Genomic DNA, 14,728 nt, shown 5'->3' on the forward strand with positions numbered 1-14,728 from the left:
GAGAAGAATTTCAGGGTCTGTAAGACTCCCTCAGTTATTTTTTTTACATTGCAAGTACATTAAAGACAGTGTAATATGGCATGTATGTACATGTATCATGTTTGCAAATTATCAAGTTTTACAAGATTACAATACCCTCAAAAGTACCAGGATATGTGACCTTTGGAGGTCAAATACTAAGTCTCACAAACATTCTTCATAAAATAAATTATTGTATAACTTTTTATGTGACATCAAAAAAATGTTTAAGCAACATGTTATTTTGAGATGTGTCACATTTCAATAGGAAAGTTTTGAGTTGACTTCGTCGCAAACCTGTTTGATAGCTCATCAGAGCGCCAGGAACCAGGAAAACCATTGTATAAAATATACGAGCTGGAAATCCCTCCCCCCCTAACGTTTGAAACCAACTGACGGTGCCGTAAGTTGAAACCTGTCTATTTATCTATATTTACATACGAAGTACAATACAATACGCTGTTCTATTTATGAATAAGTTTATAATTCTATATAAGCTGTTAAAAATAAAAATAAGCTTGCATACTAAACAATTTTAGAATGGGAATTCCCAGAAATTGAATTATAAAATTATATGTACTGTGTTTGTTTGACTTTATTGATTTTAAAATTAATATTAGAGAGGACAACAATTACAGTAAGTTGAATGATGTACAAAACAGATCACATTCAGAAGAGAACAACTAACAAACAAACAAATTTAAGTGTGATTTATTCATTAGCTCATTCAATTTTAATAGGAAGAAAGTGAATATTCACTGAACAGAAAAATAGGTAAAAATAATGTCCAGTCATGAGTGAAAATACCTTTTAACTAAACTACTCATCAAAAATCAGTGAAAATAAACTTCATACAAAATTATCCAAATGTCTTTTTCAACAAAAATTAATCCCAACTAAAATAAAGTATTATACAGTATGTACTATGTCAGTTTCTCTTGAGAAATTTGAAACACAGTGGCAGTACATATTATTTTAAATATCATTTGTGTAACAAGCTGGGGGAGGGGAGGGGGGTTTACTCATTTGTTTGACACATCTGTCTTTATGTATTTGTCTGTAGTATTAACTTTATTAAAATAATTTTAGAACTTTAGAACTTTACGCCATGTAACAGCGAATCTAATGTGGTTTACAATACTGTAGTTTGTGTAGGACAGTACTAGTATATCCATAAAAATACTTATTAACAGTTTCTAACCATCTATTAACTGCATTTATGTCATAATCACTGACTATGAAGTCATAATCAGAATTTATGATGTCATAATCACCATCTATTTAGTCATTATTAGCATTTGTCATAATCAACATCTATGATGTCATAATCAACATCTATGATGTCATAATCACTATCTATGTCATAATCAACATCTATGATGTCATAATCACTATCTATGTCATAATCAACATCTATGATGTCATAATCACTATCAATGTCATAATCAACATCTATGATGTCATAATCAACACTTATTATGCCACAACCTAAATGTTCTAAATCCTCCATTTTTTATATGATAAATTTGAAAAATGTTTTTTTTTAAATAGCATGTTATTTTAGCTAATTCGTAATATTCTCACAATGAGACTGTTGACACTTTAGCTAAATTGGTGGTACTCCTAGATGTGTCAGATATGCACAAAACCATTACTTGAGAGAAAGAACATTGAAACCTTTACATACTGCAATTGTTTACAGGTGCATTTCATTTATAAATCACTAACTGAATTTCTAGAGTCTATAATTTCCAGAATTTGAGTCACACAAAAAAAAAATGTTAAAACTTGGACAACAACAGTTGACAAATGAATTAATTTGAAAAGTATTTTTTTCTTGATTGCAATAACAATGGTTTAATATTGCGTAATCCACAAAGCATTGCTGCGAACTAAATCACAGAGAAGTAAAATCTTATTTCAGATGTATTTATAATTGAAAAAGAAAGTAAAAAATACTTTTATTTGATGAAAAATTGATTTTTACCAGCTGAGAAAAAAATCACTAAACTTTGCAAAATGCAACTTTGCTGTCACCAATGCCTTTAAAATATCAAACAAAAATTATTATTAACAAAAATGTGAGTTTTCAGAATGTGAGAACCCATTAAAAGGAAGCATGTAGCTATACAGCATTCCAAATGAGGGTCATTTGCATATGACATTTAAACAACATGTGTTACCGTGACAATAAAAATTTTTAATACAACTAAATTTTATAAACATCAGAGAAATTGGTTAAAATATAGTCAATATTAGTTTAGGTGTGTGGTACATGTAGAGCAAAGCAGACGTATGATAAAATTGAATGGTTCGAGGTGATGACGATTGTATCACAATATAAAACAGCTGTACAATGAAACAATTTGGTTTTTCTATTGACGTTTATGAAAATGACAATAAAATGCCTTAGGTTCACCGACAGTAATTTAACTGGAGTATGAATAGTACATGTAATATCTGCTACGAAATCTAGATTCAAACCTAAACGTGAAATTTAGTTTGAATTAAAATTGCTTTTTATCATGGAAAAACTTTGATATTTTTTTTTAAAATTCTATTTAACCTTTTCAGCACTGAAGTCAACTTTTGTTGTCTTTTACAAAATAAGCCTTTGTAATTTTTTCCAGATTTCTACAAATATTTTGATCAACATCGGTACGAAATAGGAAATTATGTCTATTTGATCCAAAATTAAGTAAGAATTTACAGAAAAATTAAAATTATTGCATAAAAATTAGTGGTGAATTGTGCCAAAATTATGATTCATATGTTTGTCATGCTCGACCTCTTTTTATTTAAAACTAGATTTTGAAGGTTCTTTCTATTTTAATTAAATTTTAAACCAAAAACTGAAGAAGAAAAAAACTGGATTTAAAAATACACTATCACATTTCACACTAATTAACTTTGGTTTAAACAGGGTGCTAAGTACACCACACAACCCTAGACCAAGGATTAGACTGTACGATTTAAAAATAAAACAAAAACAGTTTAAAAATAGCAGAAGGGAACATCGATGTTTGTTTATTTGTTTGTGTGTTTATAGTTTGCACAAGGTTACTCAGGTGGCAAATTGTTGTTTTGTTAAAATTTAATAAATTTTGACAGCCCACAGCAACAGGTCGAATATGCATGAATACAAGCACCAGCACCACAGCCATATGGTGCAGGGTGACCTTCCCACAATGGCATCACAACGATGGACTGGAAAAAGGACTAATAAATATGTCACAGGATTAAAAAACAAATTGGAATCTGTAGCAAAAAATAAAAATAACCAAAAAGTGATAATTCTGCTGTATTTCCAAAAGACTTGTTGTCACAAATGGTTATATTTTAGTAGCAGTGCCCACTGACTGCAGAGCGTAAATAAAAACAACAACAACAACAAAACTGCAACCAACGCACCTGGAAGAGTTGTAAGTTTTGATAGAATCTATCAATGTCCTTGTAATTCTGCATCTCTAGGGTTAGTCCATGGCGACCATGCACGTACATCAGAGTCAAATTAAGGGCTGCGGTTATTAATCCAACTACGACACTACAAATTGAATCCTACTTGTTAATCTACATCTACTTGTTTTTAGCGATAAAAACCACGAAATTCAGGGCGGCATGGTGAAAAGTACAGCATCACACGGTTGTACGCGACATCGCAGTGGACATTTTACGCAGACGAGCTGCTGTGACGGTTGCTACTATTTATAATACATGCAGATAGTGTAGCATATGTTCCGAAATTAGACGACCACATTTGACGCCAGTACATATATACTGGTATTGGAAGCTGCTCTCATTACACTGTACACTCTCACCCTGACCTCACAAGCATCACTGGTGGATTATCTCTCCCAAACCCAGTTACTAGTTTGCCGCAGAAAAACAAATTTTATGATACAATTTAAATATTTTCTATCGTGGAAAAACATAAAATGAAAAGAAAATATGTTAAATGTGCTCTTTTTTACTGTATTGTCATGGCAATTTGCATAACAATGGCCTATGGAATGTAAGCATGGAATAGAGCTATAGATAGCATCACTGTCGTCATTAACACATACATTTTCGTAAATCTTGTTAAATTCTAAGAGAATATTCACATAAAGCATTTTTTTATTTGAATATATTTTAATTAAAGCATTTAAAGCAGTTTTTGATCAGTTTGATATTATTATTAAATGCACAACAATATCTATTAAATGTTTAGTCTTTTAATCAAAATAAATTAAATTTATTTAATCTTCAAATCTACTTATTATCTGCAGAATCAATTTAATTCTAAAAAGAAATATCAACACTGATGTCACCTAATTCACAGATTTGAAAAAAATAACGAAAGAGTGCCCCCTACAGGCAAAACTTAGTGATTCCTTCTTTCATTGACAATATGAGAACTACAAATACACATGGTGAAGAATTGAAACATTTTTTAAGCAATTTAATAAAAAAAGAGAACTGTTTGTTAAAATAAGTTGATGTACTAACATGATCCAGCTGTTTAACCAAACAGAGGTAATAGTTCAGTTTACAGAGATGTTCCTTTTAGCGAGGTGTAATTAGAGGAACTGCACAATGCTGTTCACTATAGACAGGTTTCACTGTAATAATCATATTATCTCATTTATATGATTTCAGGGTTTTCCCATCCAGACATTTACCCTGGAGCTTTCAAAGATATTCTCGTCAATGCAATGGATGAAAAGATAATGAAGCTAATTTGAAATACAGTGAGTTACCAAGTAAAAAGAAACCCTCAATTCTTGTAAGATGGACAGCTTCATTGTAGATACATGCAAGGTATATATAGCAAATACACAATTGGCTTTTATTTCTTACAGGGTTAACTGTTTTAAACAGTTACGTATACCTTCAACATTCACATTCTTCAACCACAGAGATAAATTTGGAATAAATCTGTAGACATTTCACTCACATAATCGTAAGAAAACATTAAACAGACTTTCTGGCCCAAATTTTTCTGTACTTTTTTCTTGTATTCTTGTATTCTTAAATATTTTTGGAAACGAACCCTAATTTTGGAGCCAGCAGACAAAATTTGAGTCAATTTTCAGTTTTTACTCAACAAATTTGGTTATTTTTGTTCCAATCTTCTGTAGGAAATTGCAGACTATAAACAGAACTACTAGTATTTTGTGAATTTGTGATGAAAAGAAAGAACTGGTGGTGAAAAGGTTAAAACTTTCTGTTATATTCTTTTATAAAAAGTATTTAATAAAAGTTCTGTTTTTTTTGTGTTTTTTTTAACAGATTTAGATCAAGCAGTGACTAAACAAAGTCACTTTCAGCGAAAATATTTTATAAAATTGTTAAATTTCTTCATCATTTTAGACCATACTGACAGGTTCAGATATTGCTTTTGGTTTTAGATCAAAAGTGTGTCAATTTTTATAAACTTTTCAGTTGGAACAGACTGTACTAAATTATTTTGTAGATGGCGCCAAAAGTTGTTACTGGCGCTCAAAAGGTTAAGATCACTAAAAAGTCAGTTGCACATTTACAGACAAAATGCTAGTAAATTCAAACAATTGTTACAATTATGTGTTGTGTTGTAGGAAGTACTTAAATTTGGTTGAAATTTGCAAAAAGAAGGCACCCAATAACAGGCAGAAAGGAAAGGGGAATGCTTTGCAGTAAATATCATAATCAAATCCCTGATAGAAATATCCCAAATGAATACAAGATATCTTATGTATACTGTAATTTTCATATTTTATAATACGGCTTTATTATTCAAAATGTCAAGAGTTCAAAAGTCTATACACAAAGTGGACAATGAACAATGTAAACACTAATGATCCATATAAACTGTGAGAGCAGATATTACTAAAGTTACTTCTATATTCATTTTATCCAAGACAAGGCAAACAATATACACACAATAATTACCCAGCATGCATCATCACAGCTGGGGTTTATATGAAATTTATATCAAAGTCCTCACATTCCCTGTCAACTACTTCTATCCCCGTAGCAACAACACCCAGACCTACCACCGAGTTAACCGTATAAACCGCACAAACAGTATTGTATGACTCCAGTAGCTGCTTTCTGATGAAGTTTATATTTCTAACTATAGAAATTAAGTCATTGTGTATTCATAAGAAGCAACTATTTTTGTTCCTTCAGTTATGACCATGTCATGGTTTTACAAATACCAACGTTGATACCGCTGACTTCCTTGTTCATTAAGAACCAGTTACATCTAAATGTTCATTGCTACAAACTGTCATGACTTTTGCAAAATATTTTTAGAACATGGTATTTTGACAACGCTTGATAATTTTACCATTAGGTGTCTATTTTGAATCAAACAATTGTGTTTAACTCAAGCTACATTCAAGGACACTTATTATTTCCATTACAGAAATTAGAAACTGGAATGCATTGTGTATTCGAAAGAACTTCCATAAGTTTCACCACCAGTTGTACAGTTATCAGTAAATCAACAAACTGTCAAGACTTATCATTTACTGATAGCTTGATGATCAAATTTTTATTTTCCTGACACACCTTATTTCATGAAATTTTCAGAAACAGTTAGTTTTAATTTCAAGAATTTTGCAGATCTAGAAAAAAAAAAGTGAAATGAAAATTTGTTCACCATAAATACATAGCTATGAAGCTCATGAAGTGACATCACCGTAAACAAAGCAATAGAACACGTCATACCATGCGGGTGTTTTGCAGAGAAAGGAAAGCGGTACAGATAAGCAAAGTCAATCATCTCATTTATGGCAAATTTGAATGAGATTGATACCAAATTAAAAGAGTTGTACTTGTTTACAAATATAGGTTTTCGCTTTCCACTTTATGTTAAGACGTCACAGTCATTGCGTCATGTTGTGTTTAATATGGGTCCCACGTGAGACGAACGAATGTGCACAAAATAAATTATTTGTTTACACAAAATCAATGTACTGTACTGCATGATGAATGTGGCACTTTACACAAAGCTAAACAAGATTTCCAACAGTTTTACCAAAGCAGAAACAAAATTGTCCATTTCAATGTACATACTCTGTGTTAATTCATTTGAACGAAGTGTCAGCGGTTCAGAACCGTCATGATTAATTAAATGATAGAAATAGACATAGGTAAACTGGAGGGTTGCTGTCGATACTTGTCTCATTGCCTGGGGGTAGATTGATTTATAGCTAGTTTTCAAAAAAAATTGGCTGGTATCATCGAAATAATACACAACAGTATATACATGTACATCTAGGTTGTGTGTATAGAGGTTGACCACTTAAGACTCTCGGAAGAGAGAGATGATAGAAAAACTTTGCAATTAATAATGTGTTTCCTTCATTTTCACAAAGTTGTGTGTTTTTTTCTTGCTTTTCTCTATTTATATGATTGTAGAATTTATCTTTTCAACTCTAATCCCTTACAGACGAAGTTAATGAACATTTTACCATTGGCGTTTGACACATTGAACGCAAAGACAACCAAAATTTAGTCGAAAGAATAAAATAAGTGGACAAGGTGGATTCTATACATAAATGTAGAATGAAATTGAGATAAATTGTGAACCTTTTTCATTCTCTATTCAATATTTTATTTTGCCTGTAAGGTTAAGGGACAACCATTTAAAATAATGGAGGGGTGGATATATGGCTGAAAGATTTGTTGGAAAACAAATTTGCAGGCTTGACACTGAGAGAAATAAAAAAGCGTTGGAGGAAGAAAAAAAGGCACATTAAAAAATAAAATAAAAATGTGCAGATAAGGCACTGGTCAGACTGTTCCACCCCCACCGCCCCCACCTCCACCCCCCAACCATAATTTAAAAAGAACTAGCCCATGAACCAGTGCACTCTCACCATGTTGATACATGTATGAATATACGGCAAACAAAGTGAAAATAAACGGCCACGTCATCAATATTTTTACTACCTAGACATCAAGATATAATTTATTGTTATCACCTCATCTAAGAGTACGTGTACATACACAGTATGTCAATATATGTTTAATTCAGTATTAACATATGTACGAAAATGATGGGTTCGATTAATTGAAAAATCCTCGCATGTGAACAGATTAATTCAATGCAAACCCAGACTAGTTTAATTTAGATTCAAAAGGCTGGGTTATACCCAGAGTTCCCCACGACAAATCCACAGATAACATATGTGTGAAAAAGTACTCTAAGGTTAAAAAATGACACTATAAAAATATCAATCATAGAATCAGCATCACAAAGTTCAGAATATCAGCAAGCACATGTTCAACTAACTGAAGAGCTAAGAAACATAGGAAAACATCCTGAGGCAAAGAAGTGTATTCATTGTAATACCGGAGCTACTGTACTGGTGATAAGTACATGCATTACTAGAATGTAACCATCAAGGCATATCAGATGCATGTTCTTAGTTCTATGATACACATTGACTATTCTACAATTACGAAAACATAACAAATTTGAAAAACTGATTTGTGAAAGGAATTTGTGAAAGAAATTTTTATGTTTTACTAAACTTAGGTTTTATCTGTCAGTGTATCGTACCTTTAATTGACCTTGAATGTTGTATTCTATTCTATTCTATTCTATTCCACAAATGTAATCAATTCCCAAACAGCGAGCAAAATAATGAGATTGTTGATTTCAAGTTAGAGCAACAAGTGATAATGGCGTAGATATAACTTGATTTTCACTGGGTATTCACAATAAAATAATATTAAACATTGATAATCATTCATATCAACCGAGCGACGATAGCAACACACGCTAAAAACACAAAGGCTCATGGGTAGACACTTGTTTGTAAACAATGACACGCTATGGCCATCTGACGCATGCGCAGGTGACGACACCCCCGCTTTAAGCAATAGTTTGAAGCATTTATAGTTAATATAGCAACAGGGGTAAAAACATGTCAATGTGTGATTCAGACATTCATTAAAGGTTCCTACATGGGAGCATGCTACACATTATGTGAAAGCTTAAATATAAGCCAATACGATAGTTTAAAAACAATTCAAACGTAAAAAATCTGCACTTATACTGAAGGTGTTTTAACTCATGATGTGCAAAGCAAGATAATTGTCGCTAACTTTTAGAGAAATACATACTATACTACTGCAATCCTCTAGCAGCAAGACTTAATCTTGCAGATTAAAACATGATGGAAACAATATAATTATATATAAATTAGCCATTCTTTATATGCAAATTAGGTACTACCGTTACTCATCTGCAACTTAATCATCATGCTTTGAACATAAAGCAGGGGCAAAAATATCATAGGCAGAAATTGAACTGGTGCATTCTGGGACCTCGGCATATCAACTGAATGTACATGGGACACTGCCTGAACAGCACTCAATTAATTATATCAACTTGTCCAAATGACATACTTTAATGGGACAACGGAAACTACATCTGAAAAAAATACAAATGGATGACTGCAAGATACAAACGACATGCTTGAGAAGATTTTATAGCTTTACGGCACCATAGACAAAACCTGTCACTACATGTACAGACAAGCATGAGAATGTGACTTACCCTTGCTTCTTGGCAGCCAAAAGATATAATTTAAGAGGATTTCCTTCACAAAATTAGACCGGATATTCAGTTCTTTTACTGACAGTGTTAACATTTATTAAGTTATAAATATACTAACACTCCCGTTTGATATCTCGATGTATTCAAACAAACATGTCCTCTGATTTTAATAGCAGAATTAAAGAATTTTTATATACCGTATGTGTCAAAATACACAAAACATAAACTTGCTGAGTGATTCATGTAATACCATACTTATGTACCGGTATATTACAGAAGAGTGTCTATTGTTGAAATAAGTCATATTTTAATGATCGAGTGTACAACAAAGCCAATTTTTGTTTTATCTGTACTTCTATTGGTGATGCGCTTCAGACGAAACCAGTTCTGGAGTACGCATCACTTTTCTATTGTTGCGAATTGCGAATCTTAAAAATACAAAGTAGACATCTGAACAATTCGAGCAGACAGCTATTTAGCCGGGTGGTGCTTCTCAAATATGAATCCCCTGAAAACAAATACAATGCCAACACAAGCATCAAACTAAGATAAGAGTTAAAATGTTTGCAATTTTATGATGACAGTTGGGACTAAATCTCGCAAAACTTGCTGTGATATCAGCCCCCTGTAAAACATTCACTGTCAAAAAATGTTATGTTTTTCCAGCCTCAAAAAATTCACAAAATCAAAACATACACATTATGTGCATGCAGAAATTTATCGCAGTTTCGAACAAATATGTATGAAATGATATATGTCGTTACAACATGTATTTCAAGACCTTGGGTTACCCATGACAACCAGACTGGTTGCAAGAAAGAAATCTATTACTTCCTGTTGAATGATACTGTACAGTCAGAATTGACAGGATGTGTCAAATTTACCGGATGTAGCGTTTTAATAACAAGTCATGTTTTTATCCTACACATGCTGACTATTAAAATAAAGAACGTGGCAAGACAAACATACATATTGTATTGGAATGTCAGTTTTATCGGAAATAAACCATGTTTTTTATAGAATCCATAGATTTGATGAGTAAATTGTGATATTTTTCAGAAAAATTCTTGATTGAGAATAGTTATAACGAAAGATTTATAAGTTGTATTTTATCCTGCCAAATTTTGATGCAACATTTTTTTATGACAACTACTGTGGAATACTGAAAAGGCATTTTGGGCTTTTTGTATGGAATTTATTTTCACTAATTTTTGATGAGTTTAATGTGAAATATAGGAAACAAAGTATATTTGCTGGATTTTATTTTCACGGAATCATCCCTTCAGCAAAAATAGCGAAAATAAATTCCAAGCGCGAAAATAAAGTATTCTACAGTGTGTTTATTTTAAACCAAAATGGACACAACTTTCTATTTTCTTGACTAAGTCTTGACAAATTATTTGAGTGGATTTATTTTGCATAAAAAATGACAGAAAATTAATTAACTTTTCCCAGTTTCATGGTACTCAGTGTATTTGGGTAATCCATCAACTTAACCACCAGTCTGTCTAAATACTGTAAAACAGCTATAGGTTTCACACCACAATTATAATTAGTCTACTCTTTTTTAAAAACTAATCTGTCCAAGGGATGGCATGCTTGTATTTCAAACAGTTTTATTTAATATGTTACTAGGATATGCAAACCTTAGATTTGTGATTGGAATTTAATGAATAACAACTGGTTTTGAAATGACAGACGATGAATTTAAAGTGAGCAAACAGCTGGGTTGATATTTTCAACTGGAATTTTAGCTGGAATTAATTTTCGCTGAAATGACTTTTTGGGTGTATTGTATGGAATTTATTTTCACTGATTCTTGACAAGTTGAATGTAAAATATAAAAAAAAAAAAAAGGTATATTCGCTAGATTTTATTTTCACTAAATCATTCCTACAGCGTAAATTAACTCCATGTTAATATAAAGTATTTTACAGTACCTACAATACCAGTGTACATGTAGTTTCATTAGAACTTCACTATATGATTATTTTTTTATATTTTTATGAATTAGCATAGCTTTTCTAGCTTTTAAATTGTCATCTACTGGGAATTTTATTGTGGTTTGAGAACTTTGAGAAATCTCTCAAATATTTGTAGCTGTGAATATTTTACTGGGGTACGTATTAAGACAGAGGTTTTGACAAAACTAGGTCCTCATGGAAGCAGATTACATTTTAATGTACATTGTAACATCCCAAGACTGATTATGATATAATTTCATTAAAAACAGATTTTAGTTTTTGTTAAATAAGTATACTGGCAACATGTGTATTCAGATAAAAAAATAAAATAAAAGTTGTCTACTGAAATATAACTTATTAAATAGAAAACTAAATTATTTACATTTGGCTTCAAGGCCCTAATCAAAATATTTGACAAGCTAGGGGATCATCAACTTGGATCCAGGTTCTAATTAATGAATAAGTTGAAAAGCTAAGGGGTGTAGCAAACAAAATTGTTGCAATCATATAACAAGCTAGGAGGTCATAAAGCAGAAGCTATGTTCTAATTGTATCAAATCAGTTGACAGACTAGGTGTTATCTACTACAAGACTGCAATTGTATAACAAGCTAGGGGGTCATAAAGCAGAAGCCATGTTCTAATTGTATCAAATCAGTTGACAGACTAGGTGTTATCTACTACAAGACTGCAATTGTATAACAAGTTAGGGGGTCAGAAAGCAGAAGCCATGTTCTAATTGTATCAAATCAGTTGACAGACTAGGTGTTATCTACTACAAGACTGCAATTATATAACAAGCTAGGGGGTCATCAACTTGGATCCAGGTTCCAATTAATGAATAAATTAAAAAGCTAGAGGGTGTACCTACAAGAAGGCTGCAACCATATAAAAAGCTAGGGGGTCATAAAGCAGAAGCCATGTTCTAATTATATCCAATCAAACTAGGTAGTACCTATTACAAGGTTAAAATTGTATAACAAGCTAGAGGGTCATGAACTTGGATCCATATTCCAATTATTTAAATCATTTGACAAGTTAGGGGGTATGCCCTGCAAGGAGGCTCTAATTATAACAAGCTAGGGATCTAAAAATAGCTTACAACGAATTCAAACCACATTTTTGTACTTCAGCACTTAATATCAAAAGTAAATAGAGTCAAAATATCATTGTATATAGCATATGTTAACTTCCATTGAAATGAATTAGCACAGCTGTCTGTCTTTACATTAATTTTAATATATACAATATTTATTTATGACTCATAGGGTTGGAAAAAAAGAGGTTGTTTTTTAGATGTCATGTGCTGATAACAATTCTTTTAGTCATAAGACAAAACAAAATTTCATAATATTTTCAGTTTAACACACATTGTATTATATTTGTTTTGTTGTTTACATGAATGCTACATATACATGGTGTAAGAACAGAGGACAGTATGACCGTGACTCACTTTAAATAAAATCTAAACATATTTCTGGAGCTTCCTCTACTAGAGACGTGTTAGAACGAGTACAATAATCCATATCTGAATCTAGCCATCATGTAACAGACACAGAGTTACAAACCATTTCAGTTCAAAGTTGCAGAACAATGCAGCGAAACAATTAACCCTTTGAAGCCTAAAGTCAACTTTCCTCACACTCACAATTTTAAAATCTACATAATTTTTTTTTATAATTATTGCAAAATTTTGAATAATACTTGTAGCCAATAAAAAATTATGTTCATCTGGTTCAAAATGGTCATAAATTTTATAGAAAAATACATAAAAACAGGAATATGTTACACCAAAATTACGGATTATGTGGTTAATGTACTTTAATGGATGGCTTGTTACATGAAATTATTCCTAGTATTATCACTCAAGAGTTGTATATTATCATGTTGTCGAGAAATCAAGAAAAGAAGAATTTAAAATTTCACAAATATTTTCTTCACATACATATGTTTGACATCAAGTTATAAACATTTCTCATTTTATTTACATGCACATAATGCAGCCCAGTCTGGACATTATTCATGTTTTTTTCTCCACCCTCTACAATTTCCCAAATTCTCAAATTCGCTGTCTGTATTCATTCTTTGTTCATCGTTGCACCACGTCATGTTCAATCGAATCCTGTGAAACATGTACACACTACTGTGGTTCCTTAACCTTTTCATCACCAGACTTTCTCAGCTAAATTTGACTGCACATTTTTATTATATTCTTCATTTCTCGAAATGAATCCTAATTTTGGAGACAGTTTCACTCAAAAAATTGGGCTATTTTTCTCCCAATCTTCTGAAGGAAAGTGCAGACTATAAACAAGACTATTTTGTGAATTTGTGATGAAAAGAGAGAACTGGTGGTGAAAGGTTACCGGTAATAATATATGATGACAAATTTAGCTGCAAAGTGAGCTTCTTAGAAACATAACACGCGACTGACTGACTGTACACTGTAATGTGACTGACTGTACACTGTAATGTGACTGACTGTACACTGTAATGTGACTGACTGTACACTGTAATGTGACTGACTGTACACTGTAATGTGACTGACTGTACACTGTAATGTGACTGACTGTACACTGTAATGTGACTGACTGTACACTGTAATGTGACTGACTGTACACTATAATGTGACTGACTGTACACTGTAATGTGACTGACTGTACACTGTAATGTGACTGACTGTACACTGTAATGTGACTGACTGTACACTGTAATGTGACTGACTGTACACTGTAATGTGACTGACTGTACACTGTAATGTGACTGACTGTACACTGTAATGTGACTGACTGTACACTGTAATGTGGCTGACTGTACACTGTAATGTGACTGACTGTACACTGTAATGTGACTGACTGTACACTGTAATGTGACTGACTGTACACTGTAATGTGACTGACTGTACACTGTAATGTGACTGACTGTACACTGTAATGTGACTGACTGTACACTATAATGTGACTGACTGTACACTGTAATGTGACTGACTGTACACTGTAATGTGACTGACTGTACACTGTAATGTGACTGACTGTACACTGTAATGTGGCTGACTGTACACTGTAATGTGGCTGACTGTACACTGTAATGCGACTGACTGTACACTGTAATGCGACTGACTGTACACTGTAATGCGACTGACTGTACACTGTAATGTGACTGACTGTACACTGTAATGTGACTGACTGTACACTGTAATGTGACTGACTGTA

The 14,728-nt window shown here is 32.3% G+C and overlaps 1 protein-coding gene and 1 long non-coding RNA gene across 10 annotated transcripts in view; one reads left to right on the forward strand and one right to left on the reverse strand.

Moving 5' to 3' along the window:
• Window positions 1-14,728, reverse strand: part of LOC100376400 (RIMS-binding protein 2-like) — a 133,941-nt gene that overhangs the window by 97,314 nt on the left and 21,899 nt on the right. Inside the window, exon 1 of one of the 9 annotated variants that reach the window (XM_085491234.1) lies at window positions 3,430-3,793. The exons of the other annotated variants lie outside the window; for them this stretch is intronic. Within the exon in view, the coding sequence (XP_085347360.1) occupies window positions 3,430-3,519 (90 nt within the window). The 5' untranslated portion in view covers window positions 3,520-3,793. Of the gene's footprint in view, window positions 1-3,429; window positions 3,794-14,728 lie in introns of those variants that run through there. 9 annotated transcript variants of the gene reach the window in all.
• LOC146733761 (uncharacterized) overlaps window positions 1-14,728 on the forward strand; it is a 52,483-nt gene that overhangs the window by 13,213 nt on the left and 24,542 nt on the right. The window contains exon 2 of the long non-coding RNA XR_014926626.1: window positions 4,657-4,818. This is a non-coding gene — a long non-coding RNA (uncharacterized LOC146733761). The remainder of the gene's footprint in view (window positions 1-4,656; window positions 4,819-14,728) is intronic.

This window comes from Saccoglossus kowalevskii, chromosome 16, assembly GCF_978046115.1.
Source record: "Saccoglossus kowalevskii chromosome 16, keSacKowa6.1, whole genome shotgun sequence".
Taxonomy (NCBI): Eukaryota; Metazoa; Hemichordata; class Enteropneusta; family Harrimaniidae; genus Saccoglossus; species Saccoglossus kowalevskii.